At 32.7% G+C, this 20837-nt stretch overlaps 2 protein-coding genes across 2 annotated transcripts; both read left to right on the top strand.

Annotated features, from left to right (window-relative positions):
• The first annotated feature begins 3618 nt into the window (after window positions 1-3618).
• LOC127707412 (G protein-activated inward rectifier potassium channel 3-like) lies at window positions 3619-5037 on the top strand. The gene has a single exon (XM_052211903.1). It carries the CDS (start codon window positions 3625-3627, stop codon window positions 4987-4989), a length of 1365 nt encoding a protein of 454 aa, XP_052067863.1. The 5' UTR covers window positions 3619-3624; the 3' UTR covers window positions 4990-5037.
• A 5998-nt stretch (window positions 5038-11035) lies between these two features.
• LOC127707415 (ATP-sensitive inward rectifier potassium channel 1-like) lies at window positions 11036-13694 on the top strand. Its single transcript, XM_052211907.1, has one exon. The coding sequence runs from the start codon at window positions 11067-11069 to the stop codon at window positions 12090-12092; it is 1026 nt and encodes a 341-aa protein (XP_052067867.1). The 5' UTR covers window positions 11036-11066; the 3' UTR covers window positions 12093-13694.
• The last annotated feature ends 7143 nt before the right edge of the window (window positions 13695-20837 follow it).

Consider the following 20837-nt stretch of genomic DNA (forward strand, 5'->3'; position numbering starts at 1 on the left):
TTGCGTTGTTTATATTAGGCACGAGTATGTAGTTAATACTTACTAGTATCTGATTTAAGATGGTGACGTTCCCTTAGCACCATCGTATGGTGTTTACTTGATATATCTCAACTTGTTCGATTCGCTCGTAACAACGTATTTGATTTTAAAGAAAGAGACCCCTGTATTACTGAAAAATGATTACACCAGGGTTTTCGGTATCACAAATTTGTCAATAATCAAACGTTTAACTAAATTTTATCGCCATCATTCGAAAATATAAATCAACATGCAGACATCTTTTACGTTCAGGTATTTTACATCCCATTTTTTATGGTAATATTCTATACAAAACACAAAAATGTCGTCACTCATATCTAACAAAACCTTTAAACAGACTTATTCACAAGTGATATAGTTACGATAATGTTGTCAAGTCATTAAAGATGGCATTTTTTAAAATTAATATTTATTCACTCATATATAGGGTCTTTGTATCGGTAATAAACACATTTTTTCTAAAACCAGCTGTTGGCATGATACGGGTTATGTTCTCGTATAATTTATGATGGCATGATACTAAACCTGGGAACAGTATGGATTGTGGTTGATTTTCATATGTTGACGACATAATCTTTCGATCAGTTTAACCATGAAAGTAAAATATAATACTTCCATGGGTTAACTGACGTCTGGGACTGGCATGTCAGTAACTGTTAGTAGTACTTTGTTAATTTATATTGATCATTGTCATATTGCTTAGTTTCGTCTGTCTACTATTTTAACATCGGACTCAGACTTCTTTTAAACAGAGTTTTACTGTGAGTATTGTTGTGTGTTTGTTTATTCCACATTGGCTAGAGATATAGGGGGAGGGTTGAAGACTCACAAAACATGTTAAACCCCGCCGCCTTTTTGCGCCTGTCCTAAGTCAGGAATCTCTAGCCTTTGTTACTCTTGTTTATTTTATTATATAGGAAAACTTCTGTTTACTAAGATTGTGTGATAGTGTAGTATTAAGGGTAGAGAAATCATAACAATTGAGATATACTGAACTATAAAGAAGCTAATCCAAGACTCCAAAATATTTTTTTCACACTCCAAATACCACTAAGCTTTGGCATAGTATTTCATAACGAGTAACGTAATGGTTGTTAGTGCATAAGTCAAAACGGGTGTAGAACACTTACTGGAATGGATAATATGGTACAAGATGTCTTTACCAGTAAAGTGTTCTGTTTGTGGTTATTGATTAGTCTAGTTCATTATGCCGTTAGTCTATCTCGCTCGCTTAAAAAGATGTGTTGGTCAATTAAACTGAATTTTTGCTATGGTGTTGGTTGAGTTTATTCCAGCATACTGTGCTTTTAGCGGACCCTGATTTTTTAAAATAATACTATTTAGTTTGCTATGCTGTTGACCAATAAAACTAAAAGCATGCCGTGGTGTTGATATATCAAGCAGTAATTAATAAGGTGGTTTTTCTGCAAGTTTATAGATGTGTCATAATATTGTGTTCATCTATCAAAGTTAGGCTAAACAATTGTGTTCATTTATCAAGTTTATTCTAATTTATATATTTATATCGTTGATATATGACATTATTAAGGTTTAATTTAAGCTTACAATATACTTTTCAGTCAGTTCTTCCTTATGGATTCATATAGTTTAGTATGTCGGTGAATAAGTATTGTGACGTAAGACTGTTCTTTATTTGGAAAATTGCGTACTTGTACAAATTAATTATTGTTTAATGTTGTTATTGCATGTCTTTATATTCATATATTATAACTTATTATACTTAGGAGAGGTCCGACTATCTAAGTTGTAATAACTTGTGTCTGATCCTTTTGTGATATGTAATAGTAAATATAAAATGTTAAAATGAATGAAAATTTAATAATATTTATTTGCAATCTTTTTTAAAGAGATCTTTCCCAAAGAATACACGTTTCATTATTTTAGCAAGGAATTGTATATCGTACATATCCTATTCTAAGAATCCCTGATTTTAGCTAACGTACTCTTAAAGGTATTTTATCTTTTTTAACTATGACATTATTAGAAAGTATCAATATGATACTTTCATGTTTTAGCAAAGAGACTGGATAAAAGGACCTTGTCAATATAATAATTCCATGAACGGACCGAGACCCCCAAAAAAGTTTATTGATATCCAGTTTGGATCTCGATTAATTAAGCAATCATTGTTGCATAAAGAATTGTAACGCATTTCTATCAAGATGTGCGTTCTCTAATCTATTTAATGTCATTCATATAAGTACGAAAGTGTGACGTAAGTTGAAAAATATCAAAATTATAAATTATCAAAGCTGTGCATTAAATTTTTGCGTACTCAGATTAGGAGCTGCATGGTGGTGACAGAGTTAAACAGGATGATCCAATGTCACCCCTTTCGTTTTGATTGTTTATCAATGATACATATTTACAACAATAATGAAATGATAGATACACATCCAGCGAGGCAATGAAAACATTTTCAAACTCAACAATTATATATTTGTTTTAACTGTTACTCAGATTCTAATTTCTTCTATAATCAATCAAAATTAGTCATCATGAAAGCGATAGACGATGCTGCATTGGAATTTCTGGTAAAACTGTCCATAGATAAATTTCAGTATTTTACAGCAATCTAATAAACGTTTTGTCAATTAACTCAGAATACAGTGCCATTGTTGTTATCAAGAAGTTTTAGGAATAAATCACAGACCACCAACATAATACATACAATTGTCATTAGACTTTTGAAATTTGATTATTTTTTTTACAGATATGTAGATAAATACTAAAAGAAAAAATACCACAAGGACTATATAAATTCAAGATGTCAAAAAGATAGACAACCATGGCCAAAAAAAAAGACAAAAAGACATACAACAGCGAATCAACAAAATATCACGAATAAAACTAAAGATAAAATGTTAATAGTTAATAGTTATTTCTGGAATTTGTTAACAGCGTTGAGTTATTATATTGTTGATCAATCAAGATACAAACGTTATTTAAAATTCTGTGCATATGACTTGTATCCAAGGACAAGTTAGTGCATGATACAAACATGTACATGTAATTTGAAATATTTAAAATATATCTATATATATATATATATTTTGAACGTTGTTTTCAATTTAGACATGTATATATATATATATATATATATATATATATGTCACTGTTGCTTTAATGAGTTCCACCTATATTACTTGAGTATCTCCGAATCTGAATAACAATAACAACGATTATGATCATCATCATAATGATAATTAAATAATGATGATGATAATGATGATTATAATGATGATAATAATGATGATGATAATGATGATTATAATGATGAACAAAATAAGAAAAGGAGTCCACTCAAAATTTTTACCAAAATGTTTTTATTATATAGGTCATAATGCATTTTCAATCTTTCGATTCTTTTTGTGATTGAAAGTACTCATAAGAAAATACAACAAAACGTAAAATTGTAACACATTTTGATAAAACCAATAATGACCGTTTAACATGTTTATCTGTCCTAGGTAAATTGAATACAAGTACATACATGGATTGTAATTAATCATAAACATAAATGACATTACAACAAGTCAAAGTGCGTGTATTATAACAGTTGTGATGCGCACGTCTATTCCTTGTCGCACATTAGATGGAAGAAAAACACCGAGAAAATTTGAAATTATGACTGTAGTTAGTGAAAATTCTGACGAAAATCAACAACAAATGGAAAATGGGGATCGCAGTCAGCAGGTTCTTCCTACTAAACGTGAGAAGAAAATTTCGACTGTTAGTAGAGTTTCAAAAAAGAGCATTCAGCAGAAAATTTATAAGAAAGGAAAGGTGAAATTTGACAAATCCACCAAATCTTACACCAAAAGTACACCTAGACTTGTAGAACGTAGTGGCAGTTGTAACATAGTGTCAAGGACTATCAATGGAAAACAAACATCCATCTTCACGGATTTTTTCACAACTCTGATTGAAACTAAATGGAGACTTGTTCTTCCTGTTTTTGGTATGAGTGTTATTATTTCTTGGATTGCTTATGCTGGAATATTTTACGGGATATCATCAGCTCATGGTGATTTTAGAGAAGACTTAGTTGCTGGTCATAAAAACTGTATTGCTAATGCCCAAGACTTTTTCGCTATCTTATTGTTTTCTATGGAAACCCAAACCACGATTGGATACGGTTCAAGGTATGTAACTGATGATTGTCCGGGGACTATATTTTTTATTATGCTACAGTCAATATGGGGTGCATTATTACAGGCACTTTTAACAGGATTAGTAATCGCAAAAATTCAGAAACCATCAAAACGAGGAAATACTATTTTATTTAGTAAATATATTTGTATTTCTCAGGAACACGATGGAAAATACCTGTCTATTCGAATAGCCGACCTTCAAAAGTCTAATATGATTGAAACAAGCACCCGTGCTGTTTGTGTAGTGAGTACTCTGACGACGGATGGCGATTTTATATCACACTTCCGACATGATATGGAGTTTAAACTGGACAAAAAGTACAGTAGGATACAGCTACAGTGGCCAGTAGTGCTTACACACCGCCTACAACCACATAGTCCATTATACAATATGGATGAAGACGATTTGAGAAATTCTGACCTTGAACTCATTATTTTAATGGATGGTATAATAGAATCAACTGGAATGACCGTTCAGACAAGGACCTCTTATATACCAAGCGAATTTCAATGGCAGCATAAATTTAAGCCAATGATTGCAAATATAAATTCATCGGGAGTTTGTGAATTTACTTTGAAACTTTTTCATGAAACAGAAGAAATTGTGGAAGAAATTAGCTATGAGCCATATCATAAACTAAGAAGAATAAATAAAAGTCAGTCTTCGAAATGTTCCGATTATGGAAGGACCGAGTCTGGGTTTAGTGAAGGTATAGATACTGATGTATCTTCATGTTGTAGTGATTTTTCAGTATTTGATGCAAAATATATTTGACTATACATATTTCTTGTGACGTTTTCAAATAAAAAAAGTAATAAATCAGTAGTTTTAATTTTGTTAAAAAAAGAAGTAAGCATCTTGCCCTCAAATGATCTTTATAACAAGATTAAAATCTTACTTTATAATTACAGTTGTTGCAATGTGTTTTAAACAGACCATTTTGCTTTTCCCTGTTCATTTATTGTCAGAGGAAGAACAAATCCAAGTGAAATATAGAGAAGAAGGTGACTATACATCAAGAAAGTTATTTATTTATATACATCTATATACCCTGTAGGTTGATATTATTTATGAATTAAATATTACTTATTTGGGTCACCTTAAACTATTCATCATCTTAAGTGAAATTATTCCAATGTCAGCAGTTCATCTTAATCACATTTGTACATGATTTACCTTAAAAGTAAGCCAATACTTCATAGCACTCTCCTTTTAACATATTAGGGAAATTTGGTGGAAAACTAAATATATTCTGCCCATTGTACAACTATAATGAGATGTGGTTTACATAGTAGAGAATAATGGCAAAAAAAATAATAAATAGGGAAAAAATAGCAACAAATAAAGATAGAGAATAATGGAGTGCAGAAATATAAAGAATAATTGTGGGGGGGGGGGGGGGAATAGGCAATACAATAGTGATTACAAAAACGAGCGATTTACAGAATAAAGAAATCATATAATTGCAGATAAATTTAATAGTAAAATAATTTTCATGAGCATTTTGCAGAATAAGCATTATTTTCAAAGAAAAAAAAATGCCCCAAAAATTCAAGAATACAGAAATGAAGAACGCCCATCCAGACCGTCTAAAGTCATACATACCTGAATATTTTATTTGGTTGAAATATATAATCTCGCATAATACCAAACTTCAAACATCACAGTTTATTTGCCGTTATTGGAAACTCATTTTGTTGGTGGTTTTGGTTAGAAAACTTGAGTCCACACATTAATGTAACTAGCAGGGGGGGGGGGGGGGGGGGGGGGGGGCGCAAACTTAAATTTTTTGCCTCGCTCCGCTCGGCAAAATTTTTTCTTGAGGGTAAAATTATCGAAATATTCTTTATTAAGCCGAGGAAAACCCATGCTTTGCAAATTTTAGGGGGGCTCACGCCCCCGCCTGAATCCGCCAATGGGTCATTAAATTAAGTCTGGAGTTCACAACACCATAAAAGAAAGAAAGTTCATTCCAGTTTCAATATTTTGCTACACCTTTCGTATTACCACATACATACAACAGATGATCATTATAATATTACAATTCAAAACAGCACATTATTTGGCTGCGCTGGTCACATGATCGAAGCAAGGGCGAAACCATCCTTTTTCAGCTTTTACATTCTATTATCATTGCGTTCTCAAAAGTTAATTTCTATAATCGTTTACAAAAGTTTAAAAAAGACAAAATAAACTGGTCATTCAATATAATCTTTAAAAGAGAAATGCAAGAATGCAAAAACCCTAAAGCTCATATATATTTAATCACTTCTCAGTGGCGTAGCTGTTATTATGAAATTATATTTATTTATGTGCCAGTTTATATCAACTACAAAAGTAACACATGTTTGGTAATTGTATTGATGTCCGTTGTTTCGTCTGGTATTTGATTGTCAAATGAAAGATATGGGTTGATTAAACGTTTCAGTCTCGTTGAAATCTCGTTCTGGAATTATTTCCAAAATATGGGATACAAGTGGAAAATATCAATGAATTTGAAAAATGTTATAATCAAACTTAACTCTGTGAAAGAATTGTGTATTTACAATAAGTAGTTTTTGAGTAATCAATTTTTCAAATTTTATTACCAATCAAGTCAGTCTTTTTAGCCAAAATTTTGAGAAAATGGATGAGGGATATAAAAATTGATTTTACCAGAAACATGTACATTCCATATCCCTGTTTTGTTTTCAAATTTCTTAGATATAAATTTTTTCAATCATTTATAACAAAGAAGTTGAAAAAATATGCACTTTGTTCTTAAAACAGAGAAAAATCACAAATTTACAAAATTGACATCATGGTAAATTTGACACAAAAAAGCACCAAAATATGATAAAACTTTCTTATATTAACACCTACCTATAGTTTTTTTTAATTTAAATTTATTCAGATTGGCCCACTTCATCTTTATTGAAAGTATGAAAAAAAATTTAATTGTGGAACTGTGATTTTTTTCACGATAATAGCCCAAAAACAGGTAAAAATTGATGAAAAATGTGAAAATCATCAAAATTGGGTACTTTTAAAGGGCCGTAGAAAAAAAAGAAGTGCACCACCATATGATTTTTTCTTCGCCAATTATTTTTTTAAAGTCATATAAACCCAAAAATCGGGTGAAGAAAAAAAGTTTAATTCTAGAAATTTTTGGCTCCTCAGAGGTGTACACCCTTAGCTCAATAACTGTCGATTTCGTTACGTCGTGCGGCAATATTTAATCAATATTCTGATCAATCCAAAGATATACGGGTATTATCAGAATATATTTTAAATAAATTAATGCATTAGTGCAATTTTTAATATTTACAAAACCCATAAGAATAGAATCGATATGCTAGGAATAGGTTTTCTTTATACTGTTCTTATCGTTTAGTCTAACTCCATTCTAATAAAAAATTAAGGAGGTATACAGTTATTCCGTCTATCTCTATAGATGGATAAATGATGCACTGATTTCCTATTATAAATGACGAACGTAGACAATATCCAGTAAATTATGAAGTTTACACCAACGTGCACCCGCCCAGTTCAATAGCCATGTTTTAAATAATTTATTATGTCTGTAAATTTTCAGCTTACAAAACGGTGTGCATTGTAATTGGTATAAAAACTAAGGTTGCAGCTCCCTCAGGCAAATTTGACTTAGACGGATTGACCTTAGATGGGTTTGCCTATTCTGCTGATGTTAGCGGGATTTGCTTTCTATTTTTCCTCTCATAAATACATAGTAACATTCGTGGGTTAACTTTGAATTAAAAATATATTCAACTAAACTGCATTTGTGTTTTTGTATATCTTAACCTATGGGTAATACACTTGGAAAACCTTTTATGTGGGTGCTTTCCCGTAGTGAGTAATCACATAAATAAGATCAAATGAACCATCGTTACCGTTTTTTGTCAATATAAACATCACTTCGTCATATATATGGTTTACATGTTGCTATATTTGATTATGAATAGTGCTATTCAGGGGCGGATACAGGATTTGAGGTTAGAGGAGGGCGAAACCATTATAGTTTTTGGACGTTTTATATGGCAAAAAAATGATATTTTTTTCTGATTTCTGAGGCGTGTGAACCTTGTCCTAAAAATAAAACAAAAAATACTGAGCATAAACATTTTTTTGAATAAGATTTTAGAATAAGTTACAGAATATTGTTCATTCTGACGATATGCTTTGAAAATTACCTCAAACCGTTCGTAATGGTCCAACAGTAGGGGGGGGGGGGGGGGGGGGGGGGGGGGGGGTAGGAGGGGTCCTGATCCCGAAATCCCGGGCTAAAAAACATGTAATCTCAAGGTCCCGAATTTAAACATTTTAAATCCCGACATCCCGAAATTCGAAAAAAAGAATTCCCGGATCCCGAAAGGATCAATCCCGAAATCCCGAGTTAAAAACACCCGATCCCGGAGTCCCGATAAAGGTCATACCCCCCCCCCCCCCTCAACAGTTAATAAGGTTTTCCTTGTTTCTGTAGTAGAAATAGACATAACTAAATAATACGCTGTTGCGTCATGTATAAACAGTGATATACACTTTGAACATTCTACTGAAGCAAAGTAACGAAGATATTTAAAGTATGAAATAAATTACAGATTCGCAATATTCGTTCTTATAATACCTTCTAATTTATATCACCAAATAGCCATGTCTATCCTGCATCAGTAGCATACAATTACATAACAATAAAATACGTGATGCGTCATTCGTATACAATGAAGTAACATAAAAATATGTCATACGTCATTTATATACAATGACGTCCTTACTACTGATGCAAAGTAACAAATATATATTTATCATTGAATCACCATGAATGACAGTTCTATGGATATCCAGGTAATACATGGTCAAGCCATTCCCAACTGATTACAGTGTCCCAGGTTAGGGGAGGATTGAGCTCTTGCAAACATGTTTAACCCCGCCACATCCTGAATGTGCCTGTCCTAGGTCAGCAGCCTGTAATTCAGTGGTTATCGTTAGCTGTTGTTTGTCATGTTTTTTTGTCTTTATTTTTTTGTCGTAAATCAGGCCGTTGGTTTTTTTCCTCATTTAAATTGTTTTACATTTGTCATATCGGGGCCTTTTATAGCTGACTGCTAGTAAATGTATATGGTATGGGGTTTTCTCATTGTTGAAGGCCGTATGGTGCGGACCTATAGTTGTTTAATGCCGCTTCATTTTGACTCTGTCAGATAGAAAAGTTGTCCCATTGGCAATCAAACCATATCCCCTTATGTTATATCAAGTGAAAGACTATACATATATGTGATGGCTTAAACAGTTCTAGAAACGTTTATGTTATCAGCCTTTCTGTCAATAGTTTGTTTTTGGTGTACAGCTTTTTGAAGAATATGATACATTTGTACCCATAAAACTATGTTATATTTTTGGCCACACCAACTTCCAATCATTCAACTTCTAGTTCTTTGGAATCCAGGACGCAAATAAGGACGGGAAAGTGTTATTTTTTTTATTATATCTTTTCCCTCTAGCAGGATGTTTAGAAAAAGAAGAAATTTTTTTTCCAATTAAGGGCCTCAAAGGGCATACACATTTGACTTGACAATAACATCAATATTTCGAGATTAAAACATTCAATAAAATCAAGCGATATATATTTGGGGAACAAAATCATCTCAACAACAGAAACTGGAGGGTTTTAGTTCCTTTTCTATTGTAAAAAGTTTGCTAAATGGGGGACAAAAAAAATAAAATTGAGAAGATATATGAATGAACAAACAAAACAGATATGCATGCACAATGAACTCTAAAGATTGATATCGTGTGCTCCAGTAGGGTGCGTATAACCTGAAGTGGTCAAACTGAACGACCAGTCAAATCAGGTTATACTCAAAATCGTTAAAAGATCGGGAAACATTCGTTAAATATCTCTGTGGCTATTTGTGACATGTTTCACTGATAATTATCTACAAATTTGTTATTGCACAAAGTCGGACAACGAGTTGAAGTGAAGTACTAAAACTAAAAAGAAAAGCAACAATTACCAAGAAATTAATTTCATGTGATCTTCATTCGTCTCTTCGGATCACACAACAACGAGTTGAAGTGATGGGCTCACAGTTGACAACCTTGACTAATATCTCAAAGTAAAATAAAATTCATTTTAACCAACTAGACCTCGGGATATAGTAACAAGTCCCCGTTTCCCGCCTGGGAGGCATAATTCTTGTATTTTTGTTATCGTCCATAATATGCATGAAATACTTGCCACAGGACGTAAAGTAAACAACAACCAATTAACGCGTGTGCAAATTTTATAACTTGCAAATATATATCAAATAGTGAGATAAAAAAAAAATTGCAAAATTGCATATGTATTACAATAAAGACAATATTTCATACCGTATGCATAAATTTATGATTAGTTATAAATACCGCCGACAATGCTTAATAAACTTTAGAAATCTGAAAAAAATATATCGCTAATGGAATATTTTAACTTAAAACAGAAAACCACAAACCGATGCACAATTTTCCATAATAAAATTAAAAAGAAATTTAAAGATCTTCTGGTCTTATATGTAAAATGTTTGCGCAAGTGACCTTTTACACGTGCCATTATCATAGCTGTCGTTATTTCGCTTTCTTGTTTTAAAGTTCATTTTTACTTTTAAAAACATGTAAATAACGTTCTGGTGTATTATGAAATTACTTGTGTACAAACAATGACAATTTGTCATCTTTTACATGTAATTTATGATCCCTTTAATGTCACTGTACAGGTGATTATTCATTTTCTATATATGTCTGACACGCATACGGGATACTTGGTGTTGCTTAGATAGGAATAAACATGAATGTCTTAAGCAAAGCTGGATGTTAAAATGTCAAAAAAGGACGAAAACATTATATTTTCTAATAGTCACAATAGAATTGTTAGCAAACAGGGAAGTTATAGGGTGAAACTAGAAACTCCGAGGAAAACAATATTAAAACATTACTTGAGAGATACATTTACTACTCTCGTGGACGCTAAATGGCGATGGTCAATATTATTATTTGTTAGTGGATTTTTATTGACATGGATCACTTTTGCCGTAATTTATCTCGCATTTGCTCGTAGTCATGGTGACTTAGAAAATGAAGATGCAGAAGTCTGTGTGGAAAATGTTTATGATTTTACTACTGCACTATTATTTTCAGTTGAAACACAGCATACAATTGGATATGGTTTTAGACATGTGACCACAGACTGTCCCCATGCTGTATTGGTAGTATTTATTCAATTCATTCTTGGCATAGGAGTGCAATGTCTCACTGCAGCGATTGTCTTTTCAAAGTTAATCCGCTCAAAGAGGCGAGGAGACTCTGTTGTATTTAGCCAAAAAGCTTGTTTGGCTGTCGTTGATGGACAATGGCGTCTTATGGTCAGAGTCGCAGACTTTAGAAAATCAAAGCTCGTCGGTGTAAAAGCCAAGGGAATACTGATAAAGCGTTCTGTAATCAACAATAAACACCATCTTGAACAAACATTCATTGATTTTGTTTCAGAAGGAGGAAGTGATACTTTGACACTGTTATGGCCTGCTGTCATCTATCATACAATAAACAAAGATAGCCCATTGTGGCCACCGATGACATTGCGAAGGTTAGGGGGATATTCTGAAATTGTTGTAAGTCTGGACGGTGTAATTGAGAGTACAAGTCGGGTTGTTCAGACAAGAACATCATATATCCCCGAAGAGATTCATTATGGTTATAAGTTCCAAAATATATGCCCACAGATAACAGAAGATGGGAAATATCAATGCAGCTACTTTGAAATTAACACAGTTTCTCCAGTGGTAACCCCACAATTGAGGAAAAGAATATCTGTTACATCCGTATCTTCAAAGGAATCAATGTATTGACAAAATTGATTTTTTATATTAAATGACTCAGAAAATGGATGAATATTACAATTAACTGAGTGCATATCTACTTAATGACATCATCCATTGAAGAAAGAAATAAATCAAGATAACATGTGATTTCCCATGTATTTGCGTGAAATATCTGCACATATTCTTTTACTACCAGTTATGTAAGTAAACGACACTTCGCCCGCAGCAGAATACCATTTAGACATGTTAAACTACTTTTTATTAACTTAAACGTAATGTGTATGCAGTGATCTACATTAGCTTGTATATTGTTATTACTTTCTATGACAAGTGTATTGAATTCAAGTGAAAACAATTATGATCATCCTTCATTACTATGACATGATAAAGTTAATGTTTGGTGTGATGTCACAATTACTTGCTTGGTCTATGCATGTCCATCATATTGTCAACAAATATAAATCATAAATGATGGCAGATTCAAGTTTCTCTTTAATGTATCACCACAATAAAGTAACCAAAGTTAGTCATATACAATTTACGTACATTTTCGAAAATGAAATTTTATTTGTACTATAGCTTTAGAAGCAAGAAGAAAATCAAAGCAGGATGATCCTTTCTCCAGTTTAGAAGGGAGAATCGAGTTTCGTATTAGTTATATTTCACGTGCTTTAGAAAATTGTTTTATTCTTAAATTTAATATCCTTACTTAAGGCCCGTGACTCTAAATTGGATGCCTGTTTTTAAACTTTTATGTACAAATATTGGAGCGAGAGAATCAGAAGAACTAGGAATCAATTTGAAGTGGCCTTTTAAATACTGTCTTAGGAATCGACACTTGTTGAACGCATGTACCGAGAAGAGAACACCAATATTTATATACTAAACATTAAAAGAAGACAAAAATTTGTATTTACAGAAAAGCTCTTGCTGGCTGGTATCTTTATATTTTAAAAAGTTACTTAATTTGGATGCACTTCAAGTATCATATACTGTGTTTGAGGATTCACAATATTAAATATTAAATATTAAATCTAATAACACAGGTAAACTCAGATTTTATACTAAAATTTGCACCTCGTTTAACTTAAAAAAAAACTTACCTGAGCCTTAATATACAAAAAATGAGAGGTCAGGTCTGACAAAAATTAGAATTAGTGCACATTCATATGCTATTGAAACAGGGATGTACAGTAAACCAAAGACGTTAGCAACTGAAAGATTCTGAAGCATATTTTGCAGAGGCAAAGTGGAAGATGAAGTGCGCTTCCTTATATATTGTCCCCTATATAAAAACCTTCGAGAGAAGTTAAGTATGATGATATCAAATCAGTAATATATTTATTTAATCTGGAAAATTTGTTAATGCCAGACAGATATGTAATTATTTGAGTCAAGCTTTTGAAGTTCATAATAACACATAATGTCAGTTGGTCTACCCAGAGACATATATACATAGGAAATGGAAGTAATAAAATGTACTTGTGGTTATAGCATATCATCAATTTTAACTTGTTGTGTATGATGTTTTACTTATATTATTTGTCATCGTTTTTATATGTTGTACACTTTGATCACGCATTGTCATATATATAAAATGTGCTTTTTCCAATAAAATATTTAATTTGATGTTAATGTGTATAGTAAAATGCCCTTGTAATAGATATGTACGTCTGAATTCATGTAAAACAATACACATACAAGGACCACATTATCACAACAAAACAAAATTTGAATCAAAATACAAGTACGCTTACTACATACCGCGTGCATGGCACAAGCGAAGGTCTGTTGAGATATTTGAATTAAAACGACAAAAGAGAGGACTTTAATCTCAGCATTTTTATTTAAGCAACATTCCAGCTGCACCTGCCTATGAGGCATATATCTTTCAGTTAATACGATATTCCAAAGTTGTAACCAACTAAAGTTCACTCATCTTTTCCAAAGTTTTCAGATCGCCGTCATGACTTGGTTAAACGTTACTGAACATCTGTGTATCGATTTATGACTATTGAACAGCGGTATACTACTATTGCCTTTATTTACAGATGACCATGCATGGACAGGTTCTATTTGTCGTTGTCATTTCCTCCTTTTTCCATTAGTACTATCGAATACGACTGAGGTCGAATTTCAGTTTTCTTGTCATGAGGAACCTTATATATTCCACTAATGGAGCTGGAATTATTATACTATTCGGAGTACCTGAGTTCACTCAAAGATAATGTTTATTGGAGTGCATGTTGCGTATGAAAAAATAATGAAGATATCAAGTTTGATTCATAGTCCAAAATGACATCAACATATTTCATAAAATATGAAATAAAGTGATCCTAAACTATTACGGTAGGGTTTGAAAAAGTAGAAACAAAAGCTTCATGTGTGAAAAACAACCAAAGCAACGGTACGAATAGATATCCAGGTCTTCTGCATATTGCTGTTGTGCAACTGTAGCTTCTTTTGAAATAACACATATATCTTTTTTGACATATGATGCAGCTTGTGTGGCAATAAATTCCTGTGATTGGATTAACAATAATAAGTTTGATGTGAAACGACAATTCTTCGTATAGATTCTTGCGATATAATTCATCTATGATCTAGTATTGGTATATGATCCTCGTGATACAGCCATATTAAGAATGATCATTGATATAGTTTATAGTTGGTTCTTATTGTGTGCTGTTACACCCCCGTATCAAGTTAGGAGCATGCAATTCAGTGGTTGTCGTTTGTTGCTGTATATCTTATTTGTTTTTCGTTTGTTGTTTTGTACATAAAACAGACTGTTGGTTTTGTCTTTCGAATTGTTTTACATTTTGTCATGTCGTGGTCTGTTATAGCTTGCTATGCGGTATGTGGTTTGTTCATTGTTGAAGGCCGTACGGTGACCTGTAGTTGCTTACATCTACATCACATTGGTCTCTTTTGGATAGTTGTCTCATTAGCAAACATACCACATCTCCTTATTTTATATTAATATATCTAGCAATTACATGGAAAGTATATGATACATGCTTTTTTTTCCAAAGAGCATGATACTTGTCACCTAAAAGTGACAGAAAAATCAACCAAATGACGGTAGTCATTCAACGGTAGAAGTACTTCTCTACACGAGGCATCTCTATTCCGATCTGATGTGGCTGCGTATTTATACATCCCGCCAAACGGACAACTATTGGGAGAGATTCGTACCCTTTAGTCGGAGAAACAGGCACTTATTTGTTTATCTCTGGATACTATCGGTGATAAGCACATAAAGAAAGTGTCTTCTAGTTCTGTCCAGAACAAATACATTACAGTTTGTTATTATTTTTGCCTCCTTTTAAGTCGAACTTGTATGGAATTATTTGTATAAAGTCATACGTACCTGGTCTTTAAAAAAGTTTACTCATTACCAAAACCAAAAAACCAATGCAAACTTCAGAATGAAATGAGCCGAAAGGTTTCGAACTCGTAGCATCAATCAGCCCGATTTCACCCTTTCATCCTACATGCAATTATCTCTGAAAAAAAAACAATTGCCTATATACATTTGTATAACACGTGTTATATTAAGGTATATGGGATTTTTTTTCAGAGACAAGTGCCTGTGTTTCATCCACTTCGATCCAATCTGAAGTACACTTGTCATATTTCATTAGATATGTTGTATACGAATGCGCATTTTGTATACACCAAAATCAATTACCAACACGCATTGCCTGCTGTCCATTTCTTCATTGAATCACATGGCTAGATATTTTATATTTGGTATTAATTCGTGGTCAATATGAAACCCTTTACTAATATCATTTTAGTAAGTGCTGATTGGCACACATGATAGTAATGTTGGTACATAGATTTCCGTTGGTTCTTTTAGAAATGTATCGTCATCTCACTTGAAACAACTTGAAACAGCAGGAGCAAATTTTTGCATATATAACCAAACAGGCCCTAAATTACAGGAATTTTGACAATATCTTCTCTTATTTTTATATTTAATAAGGATATTTTATTTGATGGAATGCACTGTTTTATATTGATGAAACAAAATATTATATCTGAGGAACGAAACATTTAACGACCATAAAATAACGTCTTGTGTATGTGTTTTCGAAAATTTCCAATTCACTGCACTTTAAAGAAACTGTGCAACAATTGTTTATAATAGTCCATATGTGGCTTATTCAAATGTTATTTTAAGACATAACATTAAATTTACCCACCCACTTTTCACGTGTTTTTCAGTGGTAACGCGCCCTTCTCTAAGTCAATAGAGATTTCAGAATCTAATACCATTTCATATATTGTCCTAAATAAGTTTCTTGAAACATTTTGTACTTGATGAATTTATGCGTATTTTAACACAGTAATGAACATCCCTACAATTCCTACAAAAACAACTACCATTACCGCAAAATTTCAGTTACGCGCATCTTTCCAATTTTTCTGGCATATTTTTTTTTATTGTAGGGAATAAGCCTATTGATGTACACAACTTTTATAATACTTTTCTCTCGGATGGGAGCATAAATTAGTTGAATCAAAAACTCCATTCATCAGTTTCAGCGTCTTCCATCTTGAGATGCTGGTAAATTAAGTTAAGCGCACCTCCCTCTCCCTAGTGCTACAGGGGGTATCGGATTTAACGTCCCTGCCGAGATGTGGAAATGTTTTTAGTGAAATGATATCTAAATAAGTTGAGTATTTGAAGAATCAGGCAAGTCACTCATATCATGGATGTATTATATTGATATATAAACTAATACTTTCATGCTCATGTCGATACAAATTATTATTGTAGATCATTGTATACATATACGAAAATTTCAAACAGTATCTTTTAACTTTTATGTGAATATACTCTTAATATGTTTGCTAGTTCGGTGACCGAGTGAGGAAAAGTCGCATATTTACAGTGTTTAATTGTCATTCTGACTATATGGCTATAAATCTCAACATTGGTAGTTAAAAGTCTAAACTTTACATTTTGACTTGTCGTCAAAAAATCGTATGGTGCAATTTTTGTAAAATGGGCTTTAAAGTACGTGAGCCGTTATTTTAAAGAATAATTGACATTAACAAGTTTTTAGGTTTGCATTGTAAAAGAACATTCGTGATATGCTTTCTGTTATGATTATTTACACTGCTGTTCCACTTTATTTTAACGATTTCAAATAAAGTTTGACCAATTTATTCGTTTTTGGAGAGTTTTTATAAAAGTTCAACACTACGAAATATTTTGCATTTAATAAGAGTACGTTTCGATTCAATTTCATAATTGTTTTTTATGTTAAAAGTAGAAAAATTGACATTAATATAATATTTTATACCTTAATTAAACAACAATATTAAATTCATTTATCTCAGAAACATAATTTCGACTTGGAATGCTTTGTTGGAGTTTCACAGTGGTATTGCCAACAATTCAAGCCAGATACAAGGCCTAACGCCTAATCTGACGGAGTTATTTGAAGTTCATATACATCCTCTTATAGATACATATAAGCAAGGTGGATGTGCTGCATAACCTACATTCAAATACTGAGATATGTTTCCTGAAGCTGTAGAAATTTTGCTGTCAAATGTAAGAGCAGAACGAGAAGGTAATTGGTCACTTCCTTTGAGATCGTCATCTCAAATGTTACCTATTTTTTTTGTCATCAACCGTACCAATTACTCTAGGTGGATGCCAGTGTACAAACTCGATATGCTTCAACTTCCAGAGAAAATTCTGGCTTGAATTGTTGGCGACTTTGCTTCTAAACAGACTCCGGGACATTTTAACGGTATATGGACCGACATGGCAACAGAAAAGACCACTATAAAAGATTCAAAGGGATCAGGTGACATTTTAGGTATAACAAATCAAAAGTCTGCACTAGTTAGATTGACACTAAAAAGACATTTCTTAACATCCTTTAGTTGATTTATGGCTGGTATTGCTGCAAATAATGCAAATTCACACGAGGAAACAAGACCAACAGCAATGACAAGAGACGAAGAACATTGTATTGTCATTGTAAACCATCTGGATCAAATCATGACTGATCCCTTTGGTGTCGAATGCCATCCTCCATGTCTTATCAATATCTCATCTGGAATGCATACAGTCGAGGAAAACGTGAACATTTCTAAACATTTAATAACTAGTGATCTTTATTAAGGTCTACCAAGGGGTTTATAGTCCAATATCAAAGTTAAAATTAAAAACGTTTGAAAATATGACCTCAAAAACAAACCTTAAATATAAATCGGGGGAAATAATCTTAGTTACATAAATCCAGAACTTGTATTCAGACGTGCATTGATTTTGGCAAACTGCATATATGATGTTACAATAGAATATGTGCTGTCTCGACCTGTCGGTTCCATTCTAGTTACGATGACGGCACCTTGAGGAAATCTCCAAGTCTGATTTGGTGAAGCAATTCGAATCTAAAGTCTCTTCTGCACTTTTTATACCTTCCTTTGGTTCAATGTATTGATGCTAAAATAAATAAAACATTATGTGACCTTGCAGCGGACTATTTGAACAATGCTTTACTCTGTCGCAGCTCACAGCTGCAGACGTTTTTGACCGCTACGACACAAAAAACTCTTTGAAGTCTGCTGAACGGGAACGCCGCACAAAGATAGGTTATAAAAGGCAGAAGTATTCTTAACGGGAAGAAATTCCTGTCTGATAAACAAAACAAACAGGCTCTCCTTAATTTCTTTGGTTGTTTTTTTTCCTCCAAATTTTGGTGGCCTTAAGCCTTTGTATGTGTAAAAAAGTTAGTTGCAAAGCTTTATGATCAGAAAAAATAAATTATTTCACCATAATGGGACTGCCCCTGATTATCTCTGCGATTTAATGCCCCCACTTGTTGGTCAAATATCTAATTACGATTTGCGAAACAGTAATAATTATGTAGTACCAAGTTTTAGACTAGATATAACCAGAAAATCCTTTTTTCCATCTACTACTATTGAATGGAATAGCCTAAACCCCGACATACGTACGTCCAAAAATATAAATATGTTTAAACGAAAGATGAAGTCTAAATTGATACAGCCACCTACCTATTTCAGTTGTGGTGATAGAAATCTTAATATCATTCATACACGTTTGAGAAATATGTGCAGTTCTTTAAATTCAGATTTACATCGTGTTAATATTAAACCCAGTCCCGCATGCAGCTGTGGCCACCCTGTTGAGGATAGTATTCACTATTTTTTGAGTGCCCTTTTTACAACGAAGCAAGAGGAATATTGTTTTCAAAATTAGAAAGGTATGCTATATCCATTGATCTTCTATTGGCTGGTGACGGTGACCTTTCTTTTCAGCAAAACAAAGAAATTTTTGAGTCTGTACAAGCATATATCAGAATAACACAAAGATTTAAAACAATCAATTAACATTCCGAATTCCAACTTTCCAACTCTTCACTCCAGTCCAGTTTTATATATTATATTCCATATTACATTGTATTTTTTGTATTTTTTTGTTTTTTGTTTTTTTGTTTTTGTTTGCAGTTTGTATTTATACATGCATTCCTACTATGTTTTTCGTCATTATCTAATGTACTTTGTGTTTATATTTAAATAGGGAGAGGACGTCACTAATGTTGGTATAACTTGTGTCCAATCCCTTTTGCTAATTTTGCAAATAAAATATGTTTAAACTAAACACCATGATATGAATAAAATGCGCGTCAAGCTTACCACCAGTAAAGATGTAAGTCTAGTCAGGTTGCCTCCCCGTGATGCGGCACTGAAACAACATGTTTTATGTGCTTTTTCAAACTAAAATATGGACCGCATCACACATTGCTAAACCCCCTATTCCATCACCTTTAGAGTATGGATGGCGAGAGAATAACAATACATTGCACCCCATGTATTTTGAAAGGCATATGTCAACAAATTCTTTCAGGATCTTGTGTGTTCATGTTTCCCTCGGTTTTGGTTTGAGACCCGGATTTGTTTTCGCTTAGTCGATTTATGAACATTGAACAGCGGTATACTACTGTTGCCTTTATTCATGTAAGGGGAAATCTCCATGTAAAAGGTCATGATTGTGTTTGTTCACAACTCAACCTTACATGTACGGAGCTGTGCACTTGTCAGGGGTCAAATTATGCAGAAATTCCCAATCATATTCCACGACAGATGAAACAGAACAAACTCCTTGCTCAATTCTGTTGTTTGGACCTCTTCAATGGTATTGGCTTTATTGTAATTGTTTGCGAGCTATTTAGTGGTTTGGGTTTTATGAATTACATGCATGAGCTTTTGTCAAATACGCGTTCAGGGTAGTAAGTAATCTTCAAGTAAAAACAATATTTATAATTTATTGCAAAGGCTGAAACTCACCAAGCAAGATAACTACTGTAAGTGTAACGGACTATGTATTGATCTTGCCAGTTGGATAGTAGAACAAGTGTGTGAAAAACGTCAATTTTCATAAAAATCGAGGTTTTGAAAGGTTTTTTTTTACGCTTTCGAGATAATTCATTGGTATTTGATATAAAAAGATGTCTGTATCTGAAACTTAACATAAACTTCTACATATATCTTTACATTTTGAAAATAAAGAAGAAGAAAAAATGAACACAGTATTTGATCTTTGACCTTATTTTATCCAAAACTGTTACCACATATCTTTTTGACGACATTGATATTTCGAAAGTACTTATTTTGATGAATCCAACGATATATAATATAGCTATATAGTATGTTTGACGATTAATTTTTTTAAATATTGAGTCTGGTCACCGTGCTAAGAACCTTTCGACATAAAAA

Source organism: Mytilus californianus, unplaced genomic scaffold, assembly GCF_021869535.1.
Source record: "Mytilus californianus isolate M0D057914Y unplaced genomic scaffold, xbMytCali1.0.p SCAF_7, whole genome shotgun sequence".
NCBI classification, from domain to species: domain Eukaryota; kingdom Metazoa; phylum Mollusca; class Bivalvia; order Mytilida; family Mytilidae; genus Mytilus; species Mytilus californianus.

Bases quoted from the DNA above. Each gene is read 5' to 3' on its own strand.
- LOC127707412 (XM_052211903.1), top strand. From the start codon at position 3,625: ATGCGCACGTCTATTCCTTGTCGCACATTAGATGGAAGAAAAACACCG.
- LOC127707415 (XM_052211907.1), top strand. From the start codon at position 11,067: ATGTCAAAAAAGGACGAAAACATTATATTTTCTAATAGTCACAATAGA.